At 53.6% G+C, this 21,618-nt stretch overlaps 1 protein-coding gene across 1 annotated transcript; it reads left to right on the top strand.

The window, feature by feature from the left end:
- Positions 1–2,250: 2,250 nt before the first annotated feature.
- Positions 2,251–19,370, top strand: SLC29A3 (solute carrier family 29 member 3). The gene is made up of 5 exons (XM_054382523.1): positions 2,251–2,499; positions 10,628–10,710; positions 13,103–13,329; positions 16,531–16,693; positions 18,707–19,370. The coding sequence occupies exons 1-5, from the start codon at positions 2,251–2,253 to the stop codon at positions 19,368–19,370; spliced, it is 1,386 nt and encodes a 461-aa protein (XP_054238498.1).
- The last annotated feature ends 2,248 nt before the right edge of the window (positions 19,371–21,618 follow it).

Below are 21,618 nucleotides of genomic sequence, written 5' to 3'. Positions count from 1 at the left end.
GTGATTCTGTGATGACTGAGCATTGCAGGAAGCAAAGTGAGGAAAGGAGGAGCTTGTGCCCTGGCTCCAGGGGGTCCCTCATCCCGAGGAAGATGCAGGTGACAGATAGGAACAGTCTTTTTAGCAGGGCCTGTTGCAACAGGACAGAAGTGATGGGTTTAAACTAAAAGAGGGAGATTTAGACCAGGGAGAAGGAAGAAATGCTTGACGCTGAAGGTGGTGAGATACTGGCCCAGGTTGCCCAGAGAGACAGTAGATGCCCCATCCCTGGATCCATTCCAGGTCAGGTTGTTTGGGGCTGTGAGCAACCTGCTCTCGTTGCAGATGTCCCTGCTGACTTCAGGGGGGTTGGACTTGATGACCTTTAAAGACCCCTTTCCACCCAACCCATTCCATGATTCCATGCCACTCTGCTCTCCCTTTCCCCCTCGCACCCTCAGGACGGACAATGCACTCTAATGACGACCACTACCCCCAACCACGCTTCGCCTGCAGCTGCAGCTTCCCGAAGCCTTCGAGCCGCACCGCCCCTCGCTGCCCAGCACCGCCCGCGGGGCCGGGCCGGGGCCGGGGCCACCCCCGGCGGGGCGGAGCGGAACGGGGCGACGGGGACGGAGCCGGTGGGGCCCGGCAGGCCCCCCCGGTAAGTGCTGCTGGGGTAAGGGCAGCGGGAGTGCTGACAGGGCTGGAGGGATGCAGGGCTGGGGGTCAGGGAAGGATGCGCCTCTTCCCCCTCGTGAAACGGGAGCGGTTTTTCTGCCAAATGTCCGGTTTCCGGTAATTTCCTCCCGCCCTGCGCTTGGCTCGGCCCATCCCCGGGGGGCCCCCGGTCTGACTTGGCCGCCTGTGGGTGCCGGGGTTGTTCTGGGAGTCGGTTTGCAAAGCCCGGGGTTGCGCCGGGAGTTTCAGCTCGCCCAGCAGAGGCAGCAGCTGTGAGCGTAGGTTGGCAGCGCTGCTCCAGAGCCCGGGGATGGTACCACAGGTTGTGAGTCACTTGGCAAAGCCTCGGTGGCGTTCTCGGAGCGTGCAGGCCGCTGTGCCAAGCCTGCTGCTCTGCCTTTAGTTTATTTTAGCAAGCCTGTTGGGCCGGTACTGCCTTAACAGGTTGCTCTGCTAATTGTGCTGGAGTGGTGCTGGTTTGCAGGTTGTTCTGCCAATCCTGCTGGTGCTGTACTGGTTTACAGGATGCTCTGCCAGTCCTGCTGGTGCTGTACTGGTTTACAGGTTGCTTTGCAAGTCTTTCAGGTGCTGTACTGGTTTAATGGTTGATCTTCTACTGGTTTACAGGATGTTCTGCCAATCCTGCTGGTGCTGTACTGGTTTACAGGTTGTGCTGCCAATCCTGCTGGTGTTGCAGTGGTTTACAGGTTGATCTTCAGGTGCTGTATTGGTTTACAGATTTCTTTGCAAGTCCTTCAGGTGCTGTACTGGTTTACAGGTTGCTCTGCCAATCCTGCTGGTGCTGTACTGGTTTACAGGTTTCTCTGCTACTGCTTTCCAGATTGCTATGCAAGTCCTTCAGGTGCTGTACTGGTTTACAGGTTGCTCTGCCAATCCTGCTGGTGCTGTACTGGTTTACAGGTTTCTCTGCTACTGCTTTCCAGATTGCTATGCAAGTCCTTCAGGTGCTGTACTGATTTACAGCTCTGGCAATTCTGCTGGTGCTGTATTGGTTGGTCTGCAAGTCCTTTGGGTGCTGTACTGGTTTACAGCTCTGGCAGTTCTGTTGGTGTTGTAGTGGTTTATAGATTGCTCTGCCAAGCCTGCTGGTGCTGTAATGGTTTACAGATTCCTATGCCAGTCCTTCAGGTGCTCTACTGGTTTACAGGTTGCTCTGCACAGCAGCTTTAGTTTACAAGCTGTTAATTTGTTTTGGAGCCTTGCATGAGTGGAGATTTCCTGCTTTTCCAGGGTCAAGGGGATGGGTTAATTATTAATTAAGGATGGAAATATGGGCACTGTAGCAGCAGAGCCTATCCCTACTGTGTCTCAATAGAATCATTTAGGTTGAAAAAGTCCTTTAAGGTCATCAAGTCCAACCATCTCAGTCCCTTCTCCCACACCTTCTGGGGATCTCTCCATCCCTCCATCCCTGTGCTGAGCTGATTCAGCTCACTCGTGCTGCACTTGCTGGGCAATCACAGATCAAGGAAGGAGAGAACCACACCCAAGCAGCTTGCAACCAGCAGTTTGCAACCATCCTGTGATGGTAACATTTCTGGTGGTGTTCTTTTGCAGAGTGGCAGCACAATGCACCCAGCAGCCAGCAGCATTTCCCCAGATGAGGAGCCCCTGATCGAGGAGCCCTCGGTGAACAGGTACAGCCAGCAGAGACCGAGTGACCGCCTGCATGGGGCCTATGTGATTTTTTTCCTCCTGGGCATCGGGTCCCTGCTGCCCTGGAATTTTTTCATCACAGCAAAGCACTACTGGATGTACAAGCTGCAGAACTGCTCGGACCAGGCAGGCCCAGCAGGACAGGCGGCGTCGGATCTGCGGGTGAGTGTGCAGGGGGGAAAAAAAAAACAGTTGGGTTTCCTTCCCAACTTGCTCTTGTTCTCCTCCACTTCTCCAGAGGGTGAGTGAATGTCCCCTGGGCTTTTGCCTGCTGCAAACCAGGGGTGGTAGAGCTTTGTTTCGGGGGAGCACAAATAGTTGGAGGGAAGATACTTAAAACTAAAAGACGGAGTGCTTTGTGGTCTGGCAATGGTCCTCAGTGAGAGGACAAGAGGTAATGGGCATAGACTTGAACATGGAAAGTTCCCTCAAAACATAAGGAGGAACATTACTCTGAGGGTGGCAGAGCACTGGAACAGGCTGCCCAGACAGGTGGTGGAGTCTCCATCTCTGGAGCCCTAGCTTGACACCATCCTGTATGATCTGCTTTAGGTGCTTCTGGGACTCCATTGTATTCAGAGGTCCCTTCTAAGCCCTACCGTTCTGTGATTCTGTGTGCTAAGGCTTAAAAAAAAGAAATTTGGTTTAACCTGCCTCATAATCAAAGCTGCCTTTCAAGGACAATTTCTACAGCAGAAAGTAGAAATCTTTGTGGTTTGTTTGTCCTTCATGCTTGGTGAACCCCCTCAAGCCCTGCAGGGCTCTGTGCTTTCCCAGCTGGTCTCAGCTGGGCTGGGAGATAAATTGCCCTGAACTTCTGGCTCTGTGACGAGGCATCAAACAGTTTTTTAGGCATTTTTCTCCCTTGCACATCACTCAGTGGCAACAGCAGGGGCTCTGCAGGAGCACCAGTAGTCTCAAGCCCCCCTCCCCAGATGCTTTACTGCTTTTTCCTTCAAGATCTGGCAACTGTGACTGCAGTATTTTCCTTGCAGCGATAAACATCTGGCTTTTGGCATATGGGATGAGGAGCTTGTCATGGGGCGATTGATGGGCTGGCCTTGGGGTGCCAAGCTTGATGGCCTCTCTTTTTCTCCCTCCCCCCCACCTCCATAAAAGCCTTCTCTTGCTTCTCCTGCCACTGCAGGATGATTTCCTTGTGTGAGGCTGTGCCCCATCCTCCCCCCTCTGCTGCCAAGCTCGTTCCAAGTGGTTTGGGCACGTTTTGTTGTTGCACAAATGCGGAGCGGAGCGCGACGCCCACAGTTTCTCTGTGACTTATCAGCCCAGTGTGGCAGCCCCAGGGCTGGTTTAATATTAATGATTGGAGCTCAGAAAAGGGGCAAAGGTACTCTGCCATCACATGCCACAATGTCCTCCCACGCTGCCTGCATCCCACCCACTTCTTTGTGGCTTTGATGTCCTGCTTATCCAAGGCAGTGTTAGAAAAGGCTGCTTGCTAGGCAGGGCTGGTGTCTTCTTCCTAGCTTTTCACTTCTTCTGGTGAAGAGCAACCTGGCTTCTCTGTGGTGGTTGGTCACCCTAGCTTTAGATGTTTTTAAAGTGTTGTTTATTTTTTTTTTTTTAAGTTTTAGGATGAGAGGAAATATCCTCAAGCCTATGTCCTCTTCAGCTGGACTCACAAGGTAGAAGCCAAAGATGCTCGTTAAGTGTTGGTGGAGCTCACAGGAGCAGGGCAAGGGTTGAAGAGCAGACAGCCCTCAGCTAGGACATAGGCATCAATACGGTCCCAGGAGGCATCCAGAAAAGCCATCTGCACCCAGCCACTTCCAACACATCACTGCAGCAAGGAAAAGTGCAGCTCCATGGGCTTGGCTTCTTCTCTGGATGAAGCAGGGCAAGAGGTTTAAAGCCCTACCAGAGTTGTTGGCTGGTCCTGCCAATCCCACACATCCATCTTCCTGGACCTCAAGGGAACTACAGGAAAACTGAAGAGGGACTTCATAGGAGGGCCTGTGGTGATAGGGCCAGGGGCAGTAGTTTTAAACTAGAGCAGGGTAGATTTAGGTTAGAGATTAGGAAGAAGTTCTGCCCTATGAGGGTGGTGAGACACTGGAACAGGTTGCCCAGGGAGGTGGTAGAAGCCTCATCTGTGGAGGTTTTTGCAGCCAGGCTGGATGAGACTTTGAGCAACCTGCTGTAGTGTAAGGTGTCCCTGCCCATGGCAGGGGGGTTGGAACTGGATGATCTTTAAGGTCCCTTCCAACTCAAGTCATTCTGATTCTGTGAGTCTATGAAATTGCACCAGGGGAGGTTTTGGTTGGATATGAGAAGAAACATCTTCACTGAAAGGGTTCTGAAAGACTGGAACAGGGAAGTGGTTGGATCACCATCCCTGGAGGTGTTTAAAAGCCACAGAGCTGTGGTGCTGAGGGCCATGGTGTAGCCCCCAGCCTTGGCAGAGTTAGAGAATGGTTGAAATCGATGATCTTAGAGCTTTCTTTTTTCCCAACCAAAACAATTCTGTGATGAAAAATAAGCCAGTTGGCCCCATATCTGCCCAGGCCAAGCCATGCTGCTGCAGCAGCAGGTCTTACCTGCAAACAGAGCTTGGCTCTGGAGAGATGCCCTTGTGACTGGCAGCTTGCTTTTGGGTCCAAGCTGCTCACTGCAGCTAATTTCATGCCCTGTGCTCCAGGTAACGCTCTGGTGCCTTCAGCCACCAGCATGGGCCTGGATTCTTTTTTTCCAGCCCAGCAGGAGCCCAGTTGCTGAGTCCAGGCTGAAGAAAAATTAAAACTGCTTTGCAGACACATCCTGGTGATGCTGGTGACTAATCTGCCACCACAATGATGCTTTGTTCTCGTTTGGGTTTGTTTTCTTAAGGGCATGGTGTGCATCACTGCAGCAAGTCTGAAGATGCTGTGGTTACTAGAGGGTCAAACACCTCCATTATGGTTGAGGGATGACACCTTCCCAGTGAGAGGAGGAGGTGGGAGGAAGGTGGCTTTGAGGTTTATTATTCTTCCTGATTAGCCAGCAAAGGAGTGAGAGCCTTTCAGTGCTTGCATTTCTCCTCCAAAAATGTCAGCAACGGGGAGCTTGGCCCTTGTGAGCAAAGGAGGAGGTGAGCTTGGCTGATGGGGAGGGCTCAGGAGAAAGGGTGAGGGACTAGGCTGAGAGGCAATGGCTTTAAGTTTGAGAAGGGCAGGTTTAGACTGGATATTAGAAAGAAACTTTTTCCAGTGAGGGTGGTGAGCAATGGGAACAGGTTGCCTGGAGGGGTCATGGATGCTCCTTCCCTGGAGGTATCATAGAATCCTAAATCTGCTCAGGTTGGATGGGACCTCAGAGATCATCTACTTCAACCTCTCAACTAAACTTGGCTGCTCAAGGCCCCATCCAGCCTGGCCTTGAACACCCCCAAGGAGGAGGCATCCACAGCAACCCTGGTCAGCCTGTTCTAGAATCTCACCACCTTTGTACTGAAGAAGTTCTTCCTAAGCTCCAGTCTAACCCTGCTCTGCCTCAGCTTCAAACCATTCCCCCTTGTCCTGTCTCTAGGACAGTCCCTCTACAACCTTCCTGTAGGATCCCTTCAGATATTGGAAGGTAGCTCTAAGGTCCTCCTGGAGTCTTCTCCAGGCTGAACACCCCCAGCTCCCTCAGTCTGTTCTCATAGCAGAGGTGTTCCAACCCTTGGATCATCTTTGTCCCAGCCCTATACCAGGAATATTGAAGTGAAACAGGTTTGGGTTTCTTTTTTTTTCCCAAGATACCATCAAACAAAACTCCTCTTGTCCACAGGGCACTTTCCTAGAATGCACTCCTCAAGGCCAGGTTGGATGAGGTCTTGAGCAACCTGGGCTAGTGCAAGGTGTCCCTGCCTGTGGAAGTGGGGGTAGAACCAGATGATCTTTAAGGTCCTTTCCAACCCAAACCATTGCAGGGTTGAGTGTATCTTCTGTAGCTAAAACTGTGCTCTGAAAGCATGTCTGAGATGGGTGGGAGAAGAAGAGGTTACCATCTGAGCTGGATTAACACCTACTACCCAACTCTCTTCCCCACTGCTGGTGTGAGCACATTTGCTGGGAGTGAATGAACCTTCCCCCAGGGTGCTTGAAATGCAGCATCTCTGCTGGGTTACTTCTGCTTGATGGAAAGAGTTATAACATGGGGTGGTTTGGGGTTTGCTTGGGTTTGGTATTTTTGTTTTCCCTCCCCAAAAGAAAAGGAAAATCAGCTTGGAACTTTATTAACTAGCCCCAGGCTGATTTGGAGGTTTCTTTTAAGTACGTTGGTAAATAAATTTTAGTTTTAGCAGCAGACTTTGCTCTTGTCTTTTTTTTAATTCATCTTTTTAATTCATTCTCTTTTTAATTCATCACATGGCCATAGAGCTTTGAGCCTCCTGCTTCACCAAGCTAATGCTCTAAGTGCAGGTTTTTATGTCTCTGTCTGCATGGACCCTCCAGGAGGGATTATTAGGTTTCCTGTTGCTTGCAGTAAAGCTCCTGATAGGGAAGAATAAATGAAGGTGCTTGTAAAGTGATTATGAAGTGCCCAAACCCCACCCTGTAATGTGCAGATAAAGCTTGCCAAGTGCTCAGTCTCTGTAGCTAGGAAGCTGCAGAAAATGAGAACCCATCACCATGGGGCTGCATGTGGAGGTCCTGCCTTGATTTCAGTAAGGCATTTGACACCATCTCCCACAGCATCCTGGCAGCTAAGCTGGATGATCCATGAGTGAGGTGGATTGGGAACTGCTTGAAGGGAAGGAGTCAGAGAGTTGTAGTTGATGGGGCAGAGTCTAGTTGGAGGTCTGTGTCTAGTGGAGTCCCTCAGGGGTCAGTACTGGGACCAGAGCTGTTCAATATCTTCATCAATGACCTGGAGGAAGGCACAGAGGGCACTGTCAGCAAGTTTGCTGACAACACAAAGCTGGGTGGAGTGGCTGAGACAGCAGGAGGTTGTGCTGCCATTCAGCAGGACTTGGACAGGCTGGAGAGCTGGGCAGGGATAAATTGAATGAAGCTCAGCAAGGGCAAGGGTAGAGTCTTGCACCTGGGAAAGAGCAACCCCATGGAGCAGTACAGGATGGGGACTGACCTGCTGGAGAGCAGTGAAAGGTAAAGGACCTGGGGGTCCTGGTGGGTGGGAGGTTGCCCAGGAGCCAGCAATGTCCTCTGGTGGCCAAGAAGGCCAAAGCCATCCTGGGGTACATTAGAAGGGGGATGTGGTTAGTAGGTCAAGAGAGGTTCTCCTCCCTCTCTGCTCTGCCCTGGGAGGCTACATCTAGAGTATTGTGTCCAGTTCTGGGCCCCTCAGTTCAAGAAGGACCTCAGGGAACTGCTTGAGAGAGTCCAGTGCAGAGCCACAAAGATGCTGAAGGGAGTGGAACACCTTCCTTATGAGGAGAGCCTGAGGGAGCTGAGGGCTCTTTAGCTTGGAGAGGAGCAGCCTGAGAGGTGACCTCATTCATGATGATCAAGATGTGTAGGGTGAGTGCCCAGAGGCTGGAGCCAGGCTCTGCTGGGTGATGCCCAAGGACAGCACAAGGGGCAGTGGTGGAAGCTGAGGCATAGGAAGTTCCATGGAAACAGGAGTAAAATTTGTTTGTTTTTTTTTTTCCTGTGAGGGCAACAGAACACTGGAACAGGCTGCCCAGGGGGGTTGTGGAGTCTCCCTCTCTGGAGATATTCAAGACCCACCTGGCTGTGTTCCTGTGTGACCTGCTCTAGGTGACCCTGCTCTGGCAGGGGGCTTGGACTGGATGATCTCTGGAGGTCCCTTCTAGCTCCTAACATTCTGTGATTCCCTTTGTGACCACTGTCCCCTTTGTGCTGGCTGAGGTAGAAGAAGAAGGGGACTGAGCAGCTTGAAGGGAGGAGATGGAGCAGAGACACTTCAACAGAAAATGGGTTGAAAATGTGAGTGTTTGGCTGCAGTCTTGCCAAAGAAATCTCCAGCTCTCCCCTGTGGTTACTGCTTTCTGCCTGCCCTCTGCACGAGGTGCGCTGGTGAGTGTTGACTGATGCTGCAGCTGCCTTGCTTGGGTGATCTGCAAGTCCCCAGGGTAAATGTGTGTTGAGTCTCAATATAGTTTCTCAATGAGTTTCCTGCACGCAGAGAGAGGGAGGGAAAATAATGTCCCTGTGCCCCCACTCAGGCTGCTTTTGCTGGAGCATGCTCTGGGTGGAGAGGGATCACAGAATATTAGGGTTTGGAAGGGACCTCCACAGATCATCCAGTCCAACCCCACTGCTAAAGCAGGATCACCTAGGGCACACTGCACAGGAACACATCCAGCTGGGGTTTGGAAGGCTCCAGGGAAGGAGACTCCACAGCCTCTCTGGGCAGCGTGCTTCAGGGCTCTGTCACCCTCACAGTAAAAAAATTCTCCTCATGTTCCTTGTTCTCCTGTAAGGACAGACTGAGAGAGTTGGGGCTATTCAGTCTGGAGAGGAGAAGGCTCCAAGGAGACCTTCCAGTATCTGAAAGGGGCTACAAGAAAGCTGGGGAGAGAGTTTTTAGGGTGTCAGGGCGTGATAGAACTGAGGGGAATGGAACAAAACTAGAAATGGGTAGATTCAGATTGGATGTTAGGAAGAAATTCTTCCCCATGAGGGTGGTGAGACACTGGCAGAGGTTGCCCAGGGAGGTGGTGGAAGCCTCATCCCTGGAGGTTTTTGCAGCCAGGCTGGATGTGGCTGTGAGCAACCTGCTGTAGTGTGAGGTGTCCCTGCCCATGGCAGGGGGGTTGGAACTGGCTGATCCTTGAGGTCCCTTCCAACCCTAACAATTCCATGATTCTATGTTGAGGTGGAACCTCCTGTGTTCCGGCTTGTGCCTGTTGTTCCTTGTCCTATCACTGGGCACCACTGAGATGCAGAGGTCTGGTAGCTCTCACTGGCTTTTGAGGCAATTAGAGACTGATTTTAATGCTTTGGTGTCTTGGTACATAAAAACCATCCCTCATGGGGCTCAAGTAAGAGAAAACATTCAGGAGGGTTGTGCAAGACGCTGCAGCCCACAGGAAGAATTCAGATCTGATCAGTGCTTATCAGTATCTAAAGGATGGGGATCAAGAGGAACTCAGACTCTTCAGTGGTGCCCAGCAACAGCACAAAGGGCAACAGGCACAAACTGGCACCCAGGAGGTTCCATCTGAACATAAGCAAAACCCAAAAAGCTTCTTTGGTGTGAGGCTGCTGGAGCAGGCTGCCCAGAGAGGTTGTGGAGTCTCCTTCTCTGGAGAGATGCCAAACCCATGTGGCCATTGTGATGCTGGACAAAGCTGCTGTGGGTGCCCTTGCTTTAGCAGTGGGGGTTGGACTGGATGATCTCCAGAGCTCCCTTCCAACCCTGACCATTCTGTGTAATTCTCTGATCTTCTCCACAAGGCCAGTGCAGCAGTAAGGCAGGTAGCTCCTTCACCATTTTTACTTCTTACTTGATTCTCCTAATTTCCTGAAATACCCCAGAGCTGCTGCAGGATGAAAAACTCCCTTTTCACAGTATCACAGTCTCACAGTATGTCAGAGGTTGGAAGGGACCTCAAGAGATCATCAGGTCCAACCCCCCTGCCAGAGCAGCAGCACTTAGGGTAGTCTGCACAGGGAATGCATCCAGGTGGGTTTGGAAAGTCTCTAGAGAAGGAGACTCCACAACCCCTCTGGGCAGCCTGTTCCAGTGCTCTGTCACCCTCACTGTCTGCTCATGTTGAGCTGAAATCTTCTGTGTTCAAGTTTGTATCCCTTGTTCCTTGTCTTATCACTGTGAACCACCCAAAAGATCCTGGCCCCCTCCACTTGACCCCCACCCCTCAGCTCTTGAGAGACATTGATCAGATCCCCTCTCAGCCTTCTCTTCTCCAGACTAAACAGCCCCAGGGCTCTCAGTCTCTCTTCACAGGGGAGATGCTCAAGTCCCCTAAGCATCCTCATGGCTCTCCCTTGGACTCTCTCCAGCAGGTCTCTGTCTCTCTTGAACTGGGGAGTCCCAAACTGGACACAGGATTGCAGCTGTGGTCTCAGCAGGGCAGAGTAGAGGGGGAGAAGAACTTCCCTAGCCCTGCTGCCCACAGCTTTCTTGCTGCACCCCAGGATGCCATTGGCTCTCTTGGCCACAAGGGCACATTGCTGTTCCAACTGCCTGATGTCCTGAGCAGCCATGCAAAACTTTCCACAATGCAACAAGGTGGACACCCCCACCCTAACTCTCCACACATGCTGTCCATGCTGTATGTAGAACCTGAAATCCACGTGGTGCTCCCCCCACCACCTTTTGTCATTTGTTCTTTTTGTTTTGTTTTGTTTTTCCCTGGCAGGACTTTTTTGAGAGCTACATCTCCATCGCTTCGACTGTGCCCTCTGTGCTGTGCCTGATTGGAAACTTCTTGCTTGTCAACAGGTCAGTGCTGCTCCCTTCCCAAGTCCCTTAGCTGTGGATCTCCCTGGCTTTGTCCATGTTGCTCCTCTGCTTTTCTCTGGCTTCATCCCTGGCTCCCAGCTCCTCACCCTCTCCTTCCCTTTGGGAGAAGCCATGGGGCACACAGGATGTTGTGAGCACAAAATCCTCTCATCTGCCCTTGTAGGTTGAGATCATAGAGTCATAGAATTGTCAGGGTTGGAAGGGACCTCAAGGCTCAGCCAGTTCCAACCCCCCTGCCATGGGCAGGGACACCTCACACTACAGCAGGTTGCTCACAGCCACATCCAGCCTGGCTGCAAAAACCTCCAGGGATGAGGCTTCCACCACCTCAACCTGCTCCAGTGTCTCACCACCCTCATGGGGAAGAACTTCTTTCTCACATCCAATCTGAATCTACCCATTTCTACTTTTGCTCCATACCCCCAGTCCTATTGCTCCCTGACACCTTAAAAAGTCCCTCCCCAGCTTTCTTGTAGCCCCCTTCAGATACTGGAAAGCCACAAGAAGGTCTCCTGGGAGCCTTCTCTTCTCCAGACTGAACAGCCCCAACTCTCTCGTGATGAAGCAGTGTCCCTAGTGTCAGGTGATAGAACGAGAGGGAATGGCCTGAAATTGTGCCAGGGGAGGTTTAGGTTGGAGATGAGGAAATATTTCTTTACTGAGAGAGTGGTCAGGCTTTGGAACAGGCTGCCCAGGGAGGTGGTAGAGTCACCATCCCTGGAGGTGTTCAAGAAATGTGTGGCCATGGCACTTGGGGACATGGTTTGATGGCCTTGGTGGTGTTAGGTCAGTGGTTGGACTCAGTGATCTTAAAGATCTCTTCCAACTGAAACAACTCTGTGATTGTATGAAGAACCCTGCTTCCCACCAGCAGCACCCAAGCCTGGAGCTGGCTTGAGATTGCACCACTCTAAATTAAATTTCCTCATGAGTTCTTTGGTTAATTCCTTGGCAAATTGTCCATCCTCTTAAAAATGCCACTAGTGGGTTGGGTGGGCTCATCCAGGCAGGAGTAAGGCCTTGCTCTGGTCCTGCCAGTCCCTGAACTGAGTTAAGAACTGGGCTAACCTGTGCCTTGTTGCAAGTTTGACTTAAATCTGAAGGAGCTACCTGCCCTGATTTGTACCTTTCCTTATCCCAGATCCATGTCTGGGGTGAAGGGGAATGTGTTGGAGAGCTTCATCTCTAGATTCCAGCTGCTAGTCAGGCTCCCTGCCTCTCACCCTCTCCCACTGCTCCAGGCCAGCCCATCCAGTCTCTTGGTTGAGTAATAAGTAACCTCCACATCCAAACAACTGATTGCCTTCTAGTGGCATGCCTGGCATTGCTTTCACCCAGCCCACCTTGTTTTCCAGACAGGCTTTATCACTGCTGCTGTCCTTTGCTCCAGGGATGGGGAACACTCCCAGTTGCTGGGAAAAATCAGAGAATCATGGAATTGTTTTGGTTGGAAAAGACCTTCGAGAGCATCAAGTCCAACTGTTAACCCTGCACTACCAGGTCACCACTAAACCACATCCCTCAGCATCACCTCTGCATGGCTTTTAAATCCTTCCACAGATGAGGGCTCCACCACTTCCCTGGGCAGCCTGGTCCAGGCCTTGAGAACCCTTTTGGAGAAGAAATTGTTCCTCAAGTCCCTGCTGCAACTTGAGGCCATTTCCTCTTGTCCTACCACTAGGGAGAAGAGATCAACCCCCACCTCACTCCAACCTCCTTTCAAGGAGCTGTAGAGAGCCAAAAGGTCTCACTTCAGCCTCTTCTTCTCCAGGCTGAACAACCCCAGTTCCAGGAGCAGCTGAGGGAACTGGGGTTGTTCAGCCTGGAAGAAAAGGGGAGAGGGGCCATGCCCAGAATTGTCAGGGTTGGAAGGGACCTCAAGGATCAGCCGGTTCCAACTCCCCTGCCATGGGCAGGGACACCTCACACTCCAGCAGGTTGCTCACAGCCACCTCCAGCCTGGCTGCAAAAACCTCCAGGGATGAGGCTTCCACCACCTCCCTGGGTAACCTGTTCCAGTGTCTCACCACCCAATGGTGAAGAACTTCTTCCTAACCTCCAACCTGAATCTACCCATTTCTGTTTTTTTTTTCCCCATTCCCTGACACCCTGACTCCCGAGCTTTCTTCTTGGCCTTCTTCAGATCCTGGAAGGCCAAATAGGTATTTAGAGCTTGGCTGACTTGATGGCAGCAGTAGAAGCTGCAGAGCTAACACCCAAAGGCTTCTGAGAAGAATCATTACTTTTGATTCCTCACCTTCCACCACCACCTTCCCCTTGTTTGCTTTGACTCTTCTCATGGCAGAGGAGTTGACCTCCTCTGCCTTGTGCCTTCTGAACAGAAGAGTTTCTCTTTGCCCCTTGCCCCCAGGGTGCCTGCCAGTGTCCGGATCCTGTCCTCCCTCTTTGTCATGCTGGCTGTCTTCCTGGTGATCACAGTGCTGGTGAAGGTGGACACCTCCACCTGGACCACCCCATTCTTTGCCCTCACCGTCGGCTGCGTGGTCGTCGTCAGCAGCGCCTCCACCGTCTTCACCAGCAGCATCTTTGGGCTGAGCAGCTGCTTCCCCATGAAGAACTTGCAGGCCCTGATCTCAGGTTGGTGGTTCCCACCCCCTCCTTCTCCCTAGATGCACTGTCCCAGTGGGGGCTGTGCTCTGGGGTTTCCTGTGGTTGGGTGCTGGGTTTTCTTTCTCTCCTACCTCTGCAGTTCGGTCACATGGAGCTTATTTTAGAAACTTCACTTAAGGCAGAGGGAAGTTGCTGAAGGAGAAACATGCTCAGTCACATGAGCTGGTGTCTTTGCTTCTGTGAATAACCCATGAACCAGTGGTCTGAGGGCTCAGCAGAGGCAAGGAGAGTGGTGGTTCCTCACCTTTCCTGCCTGGGGCAGCGCGGGGTGAACGTCATAGAATCGTAGGATCAGTCAGGGTTGGAAGGGACCACAAGGATCATCCAGTTCCAACCCCCCTGCCATGGACAAGGACACCTCACACTAGCTTAGGCTGGCCAGAGCCTCATCCAGCCTGGCCTTAAACACCTCCAGGGATGGGGCCTCAAGCCACCTCCTGGACAATCCATTACAGTGCCTCACCACTCTCATGGGGAAGAACTTCTTCCTCATGTCCAGTCTGAATCTCCCCACTTCCAGCTTTGTTCCATTCCCCCTAGTCCTATCACTACCTGATATCCCAAAAAGTCCCTTCCCAGCTTTCTTGTAGCCCCCTTCAGATACTGGAAGGCCACAAGAAGGTCACCTCAGAGCCTTCTCTTCCCTAGACTGAACAGCCCCAACTCTCTCAGTCTGTCTCCATAGGAGAACAGCTCCAGCCCTCTGCTCATCCTCATGGCCCTTCTCTGGACACCTTCCAGCATGTCCATATCCCTCTTGTACTAGGGGCTCCAGAACTGGATACAGTACTCCAGGTGGGGTCTCAGCAGAGTGGTGCAGAGGGGGAGAATCACCTCCCTCACCCTGCTGGCCACACTTCTCTTGCTGCAGCCCAGGCTCTGGTTGGCTTTCTGGGCTGCAAGTGCTCACTGCTGGCTCATGTTCAGCTTCTCATCCACCATCACCCCCAAGTCCCTCTCCTCAGTGCTGCTTTCCAGCCTGTCACTGCCCAGCCTGTGTTTGTGCTTGGGGTTGCCTTGACCCAGATGCAGGACCTTGCACTTGGTCTTGCTGAGACATCCTGCAGAAGAGCTCCGTGGCTTGACCCAGGTCATGTGTTCTGTGCAGGGGCAAGAGGGGGAAGGAGGTACTTGAGATACTTCTGAGATACTTCAATGTGTCCAGAGAAGGACAACAAGGCTGGGGAGGGGTCTGGAGCACAGCCCTGTGAGGAGAGGCTGAGGGAGCTGGGGGTGTTTAGCCTGGAGAAGAGGAGGCTCAGGGGAGACCTCATTGCTGTCTACAACTACCTGAAGGGAGGTTGTAGCCAGGTGGGGGTTGGTCTCTTCTGCCAGGCAACCAGCCCCAGAACAAGAGGACACAGTCTCAAGCTGTGCAGAGGGACCTTTAGGTTCAAGGTGAGAAGAAAGAAATTGGCCATTGGAATGTGCTGCCCAGGGAGGTGGTGGAGTCACCATCCCTGGAGGTGTTCAGAGAAAGCTTGGATGTGGCACTTGGAGCCATGGTTTACTTGTCAGGAGGTGTTAGGTGTTAGGTAACGGGTTCAACTTGGTGATCTCTGAGGTCTTGTCCAACCTGGCTGATGCTGAGATTCTGAGATTCTGAGGTTCTGAGATTCATCCCTCAGCTCCTGTTTGCAGCTCTGTGTTCTCTCCTCCTTTATGCTCAGCATTCCCATGAGTGATGAGGGGCACATTGGGAGCTGTGAGTGATGAGCTCCCTGCAGGTTTGCTAACGTTATAAATGTGCTGTGGAACAGCTGACAACCCAAGAGAGGAAGAGGGGAGAAATCTAGATGGAGATATTTCTCCTAGGGCTGTGACAGGATTGTTCTGATGAGTTTAGCCAAGTGGGGGAAGTCACAGCATCCCCAAGGTGGCATAGAATCACAGAATGGTCTGGGTTGGAAGGGACCAGCAAAGATCATCTGGTCCAACTCCCTCTGCAGTAAGCAGGGACATCCTCAATTAGCACAGGTTGCCCAGAGCCCTGCTGAGCATCACTGTTGCTGGTGTGGAATTCCCATCTGGAGGAGTGCAGAAAGAGAGGTGGTTATAGGTGTGCTGGTGGAAAGCCAGGTTTAGGCTTTAAGCAGGGTTTGGACCTTCTCTGGAGGACTCAGCACATGCAAACCCAGCAAGTTGAGTCCTGCTCCTTGTGACAGTGCTGGAGGTGGATGGGATGGGATATGATCTGGGTTGTGATGCAGCCCCCATGAATAGCTCTGCTGAATGGAAATGGAGATGAGATGATGTGTGAGGCTGCACCCTGAGCCAGGTTTGGGGACCAGCAAGTGGGGCAAGCTGATTCCCCTGGGAGGGTTTGTGCATACCAGGAGGTGTTAATGAGAGGATGCTGTTGTTTCTGGGTCCCCCTCCTGCAGGGGTCCTGATTGACAGTAGGCTGAACATGAGCCAGCAGTGTGCCCAGGTGGCCAAGAAGGCCAATGGCATCCTGGCCTGGATCAGGAATAGTGTGGCCAGAAGGAGCAGGGAAGTCATTCTGCCCCTGCACTCAGCATACTGGTTAGACCACACCTTGAGTCCTGTGTCCAGTTCTGGACTCCTCAATTCAAGAAAGATGTTGAGATGCTGGAATGTGTCCAGAGAAGGGCAACGAAGCTGGGGAGAGGTCTGGAGCACAGCCCTGTGAGGAGAGGCTGAGGGAGCTGGGACTGTTTAGCCTGGAGAAGAGGAGGCTCAGGGGAGACCTCATTGCTCTCTACAACTACCTGAAGGGAGGTTGCAGCCAGGTGGGGGTTGGTCTCTTCTCCCAGGCAACCAGCTGCAGAACAAGAGGACACAGTCTGAAGCTGCCCAGGGGGAAGTTTAGGCTTGATCTTAGAAAGAAGTTCTTCCCAGAAAGAGAGATTGCCCAGTGGAATGGGCTGCCCAGGTAGGGGGTGGGGTCGAGGTCCCTGGAGGTGTTTAAGACCAGCCTGGATGAGGCACTTAGTGCCATGGTCTGGTTGATTCGTTAGGGTTGGGTGATTGGTTGGACTCAATGATCTTGGAGGTCTCTTCCACCCTGCTTGATGCTGTGATTCTGCGATTCACTGGTGGTGCTGTGGGTTGCTGTTTTCCACCTTGACACCTCTCCCCTGGTCCTACCTCAGTCAGGCTGGCTCAGCAGCAGGCCACTGAGGTCCATCTCTCCGGTGCCCACAGGTCAGGCCATGGGTGGCACGATCAGCGCCATTGCCTCCGTGATAGACCTGGCGGCGGCGGCCGACGTCACGGACAGCGCCTTGGCCTACTTCCTCACCGCTGACATCTTCATCGTCATCTGCATCATGGTGTACCTGCTCCTCCCCAGGCTCCAGTACTCCAGGTGCCTGCACCAGCCTGCTGTGGGCACCCCTCGGGCACGGGGCACCACTGTTTGCTGCCATCAATGCCAGGCGGGGCCACTGAGGACACCCATGCTTATTATGCTAGTCCCTGTCCTGTCACCACCCCCTCCACCACCGTCCCACCCCTGTGCTCCCTCTCCTCCGCCACCCTCCCACCCCTGTGCTCCATCCCCTCCACCACCGTCCCACCCCCGTGCTCCATCCCCTCCACCACCATCCCACCCCTGTGCTCCATCCCCTCCACCACCGTCCCACCCCTGTGCTCCATCCCCTCCACCACCGTCCCACCCCCCGTGCTCCATCCCCTCCACCACCATCCCACCCCCCGTGCTCCCTCCCCTCCGCCACCATCCCACCCCTGTGCTCCATCCCCTCCACCACCCTCCCACCCCTGTGCTCCATCCCCTCCACCACCGTCCCACCCCCCGTGCTCCATCCCCTCCACCACCGTCCCACCCCTGTGCTCCATCCCCTCCACCACCGTCCCACCCCTGTGCTCCCTCCCCTCCGCCACCGTCCCACCCCTGTGCTCCATCCCCTCCACCACCGTCCCACCCCCCGTGCTCCATCCCCTCCACCACCATCCCACCCCCCATGCTCCCTCCCCTCCGCCACTGTCCCACCCCTGTGCTCCATCCCCTCCACCACCGTCCCACCCCTGTGCTCCATCCCCTCCACCACCGTCCCACCCCCCGTGCTCCCTCCGCTCCACCACCATCCCACCCCCTGTGCTCCCTCCGCTCCGCCACCATCCCACCCCCCGTGCTCCCTCCCCTCCGCCACTGTCCCACCCCTGTGCTCCATCCCCTCCACCACCGTCCCACCCCTCCCACCCCACCCCCGTGCTCCCTCCCACGTCCCCGGCTCCATCCCACCACCATCCCACCCCCTGTGCTCCCTCCGCTCCGCCACCATCCCACCCCCCGTGCTCCCTCCCCTCCGCCACTGTCCCACCCCTGTGCTCCATCCCCTCCACCACCGTCCCACCCCCCGTGCTCCATCCGCTCCGCCACCATCCCACCCCCCGTGCTCCCTCCGCTCCGCCACTGTCCCACCCCTGTGCTCCATCCCCTCCACCACCGTCCCACCCCCCGTGCTCCCTCCCCTCCGCCACCGTCCCACCCCTGTGCTCCCTCCCCTCCGCCACTGTCCCACCCCACGTGCTCCACCACCATCCCACCCCACGTGCTCCACCCCCATCCCATCCCTTGTCGTTCACCCACTCCACCACCCCAGGGTGCTCCAGCCCTGTCCCACCACCAGACACACTTCCCCATTTGACCGAAACCACAGACTGAAACTGGGCTTCCGCCCCAGGCTGAGGCTCTGGCAAGCCCCAAGGGCTAGAGTGGTGCTGATGTGACACCAAAGGCTTCCAAAATGCATGAAGTCAGCAGAGATCCATGAGCTGGAAGCAGGCAGTCAGATGGGTCCCTGTAGGGTGTCCCTATCTGCAATATCATGCACTGATCATAGAATCTTAGAATTGTCAGGGTTGGGAGGGGCCCCAAGGATCATATCCAGTTCCAACCTCCCTGCTGTGGGCAGGGACACCTCACACTACATCAGGTTGCCCAGAGCCACATCCAGCCTGGCCTCTAGGGATGAGGCTTGCACCAGCTCCCTGGGCAACTTCTTCCCGTGTCTCACCACCCTCATGGGGAAAAACTTCCTAACATCCATGCCCCATTGGTATTGTTGGTTCCAAGACTACCTGGTCCCCAGATGCCTGCATGTAGTAGATCTCCTCTGTGAACTACCAAGGGTATAAAGGGATTCCACAGCAGGGAAGAGGGGGTGGTGAGCCCTGAAGAGTCACCTCTTCATACGAAGGTTGAGCTGGAAGCATGGTGAGATCACTGCAACCACCTTTACTGGGTGCAGTGGGCATCCCTGCATTGCCAGCTTCCCTCCTGCTTCCTCTCCAAATCTCAGTTTGTTTCCCCTCCCTGCACACGGAGCTGCTAATCTCCCTCCTTGCCTTTTGCCAGGTACTACCTGAGCAGCCAGGAGGAGAGTCCATCTCTGGCCACCGGGCCACCCGACAGCTCCGCAGAGGACGAGGCGGAGGGCCCCAGGAGTGCCTCCTTCCTCCCAAGGAACATCGACGTTCCCCCGCTGCGCCCCATCCTGCAGAAGACTGCCCTCCTGGGCTTCTGCCTCTTCTATGTCTTCTTCATCTCCATCATCATCTTCCCTTCTCTCTCCTCCAACATCGAGTCAGTCAGCAAGTCCTCGGGAAGCCCCTGGAGCACCAAGTACTTTGTGCCTCTCACCAGCTTCCTCCTCTACAACTTTGCCGACTGGTGTGGGAGGCAGATCACTGCCTGGATCCAGTTCCCTGGCCCCAAGAGCAAGCTGCTGCCTGCCCTCATCCTCCTCAGAACCATCTTCCTTCCTCTCTTCATCCTCAGCAACTACCAGCCCCGGGCTCACATCCGGACGGTGCTCTTCAACCGAGACGTCTACCCAGTGGTCTTCACGGTGCTGTTGGGGCTGAGCAACGGCTACCTGGGGACACTGGTCATGATCTACGGCCCCAAGATCGTGCCTAAAGAGCTGGCCGAGGCAGCAGGGGTGGTGATGACGTTTTATGTCGTGCTGGGGCTGGCTGTGGGGTCTGCCTGCTCCGCTCTTGTTGTCCACCTCGTGTAGAGGAGCAGCCAGGGTGGATGCCCTCAGTTTGCAGCGCTGCTGTTGGGTATTGAGGGATTTTTTTTTTTTTTTTCTTGTTCACCCCCCAACAAACCAGGCAGGCTGCCTGTCTTTGGAGTGGGGGTTGCATCCAGTGGGAAAGTCCTCCTTCTGGGAAGGGGCGTCCTCTGTGCTTAGGAGGGCCCATTGGACTTCAGTCACACAGCAGCTCAGCTGGAGCAAAGGGACCAAAGAAGCTTCATTCTCCCCAGGGAGCTCAGGGAAGCAATGGGAGCACAGGGAATCCTGTTCCTCCCCGCCCAGTGCCAGTGGGTAAGGGTGGCTTGCTGGTGCCACCATGCTGGTTTTAAACTGAGCCTTGGGGCTTTTGGTGGCACCTTGGGTTTTACTGCCTTGTTGTTACAAGTACAGCCCTGCAGTGTTGGTGGTTCCATCAAGCTGTGATGGTAGTGTTAAACTAAAGGGGATTTGAGCCCTGAACCACCTCCAAGCAAGCCTCTAAACCAGACAGCAGCCATTCCAGGGGAGCAGGGACCTGTTTGGAGGGAATTTCATATCTTCATGCCACAAAAAAAAAAAAAAAAAAGGCAGATATAAGGGAAACCTCTCCACTTGGACTCCTGCTTGCTTTATTTTTTCCAGGTACAATTGGAACTGAGGGATCAGCCACCTCCTAGCATGGTGCTACTCGTGGTGGAGCTGAACCAGAGACCATTTCTCTTGCTGTGTCCACCATGTGCCAGTTGTGGACCCCTAACTTAACCTGTCTGCAGCTGAACCCCAAGGAAAGGGAAATGCAAAGTGGTCCTCACCTGAGGTGTTCAAGGTGCCTTTAGTCTGCATTGAGAAAGGTCTGTAAAGTCAGGGAGAGGTATCAGAGAGGCTCTGGTGTGGTGCTTGGCAGCAGAAAGCAGATGAACTGACCTAGACAGAGTGGTCTTCAGAGGGTTTTCAGAGGAGTGGGCTTACTGGGACACCAAAACCACCCAAAGAGGCTTTTAAAGTGCTGCATGGAAATGCAGCCTGCACTAAACACAGTTAATGGATTTCTTTTCTCCACTTGGGGGGATTTGTGGTCCAGAAGAGGTGAGCTGGTAAGCAAGGACAGCGTGGCAGAACTTGGCCTTGCAGCTGGTGCCTCAGGCATGCTCTCTGTGGAAAACACTTCCTTTAAGTCTGGGTGATGAGCTCTGTTAGCAGGATGCTCTCTCAGCATCACCACTGCTCCATCAAGCAGAAGCTGCTGGTCTGGGCTGCCAGGCCATCTCCATGCTGTGCTGGATGTGGTTGTTAGAGAGGGAGGATGTGGCCCTTGGTGCCTTTCCACCCCAGAACAGCAGGGTTGATGGTGGTTATGGCCACAGGGTGACAAACAGGCTTTGGTGGGAGTCGGGAAGTCCTTTCCAGCACTGGGTCTGGGCTTGTTGGCAGCACACAACCCCCCACTTCTGCTTTATGGCTGATTTTTATTGAAACAGCATCAACTCCAGGCCTGAGTGGAGAATTTACAGGGTGTGCAGAGCTGAGGAGCAGCTTTACCACACATGAGGACTCGAATTCTGTCGCTTTGGGAGGTTTGGCAGCCCTTCAGCCCATGACACTTGGGCAGGGTAGACTTAGGTGAAAAGCCAGCTTGAAGGGCAGCCCAAGGGACACTGGGTGCTGCTTGTGTGGGTAAATGCTGCCATGGCCTCCAGGAGTGCTGGAGCATTGCTTGGACTAATGAAGTAGCTGAAAAGCCCAGGCCAGCCTCATGTTGGCAACCAAAACATCCCATTGTGGCCCTCAGTGCTGCCATGTGGTCTGCTCTCAGCTCCTCTGGACCTAGGTACAGTGAGATCCTGCTCATTTGCACCTCTGCTGATCTTCTCCCTCCTGTTACAGACCAACCACCTCTCAAGACAGCACTTAATCACCCAGTATTGTTGCTAATAAAGTTAATTCTTGATACTGTCCAACTGCTGGTGCCTGGAATGGTTTCTCTTGGAGGCACACCAATGCATGCAGCTTCAGGTTGTGTTTTTCCTTGTGGTCATGCTTCTCTCCCAGCTTGGATTGTTAAGCTCTGAGAAATCACTACCAGGTGAAGGAGCCTCAAAAGAATTGCTTTGAGAGCCCAGTTATTCTAATTTACTATCTCCAAATGATCTGCAGGTCAGTGTGGAGGCCATACTTAGTGCTTCTGCAGGGGGGAAGAGAGCAAAGAGGGAATTTATCCTTTGTCTTTGATGGCTCTCAGCTAAAGGAA

This window comes from Indicator indicator, chromosome 7 (assembly GCF_027791375.1).
Source record: "Indicator indicator isolate 239-I01 chromosome 7, UM_Iind_1.1, whole genome shotgun sequence".
Classification (NCBI taxonomy): Eukaryota; Metazoa; Chordata; class Aves; order Piciformes; family Indicatoridae; genus Indicator; species Indicator indicator.
This window is presented reverse-complemented; position numbering and strand designations above follow the sequence as displayed.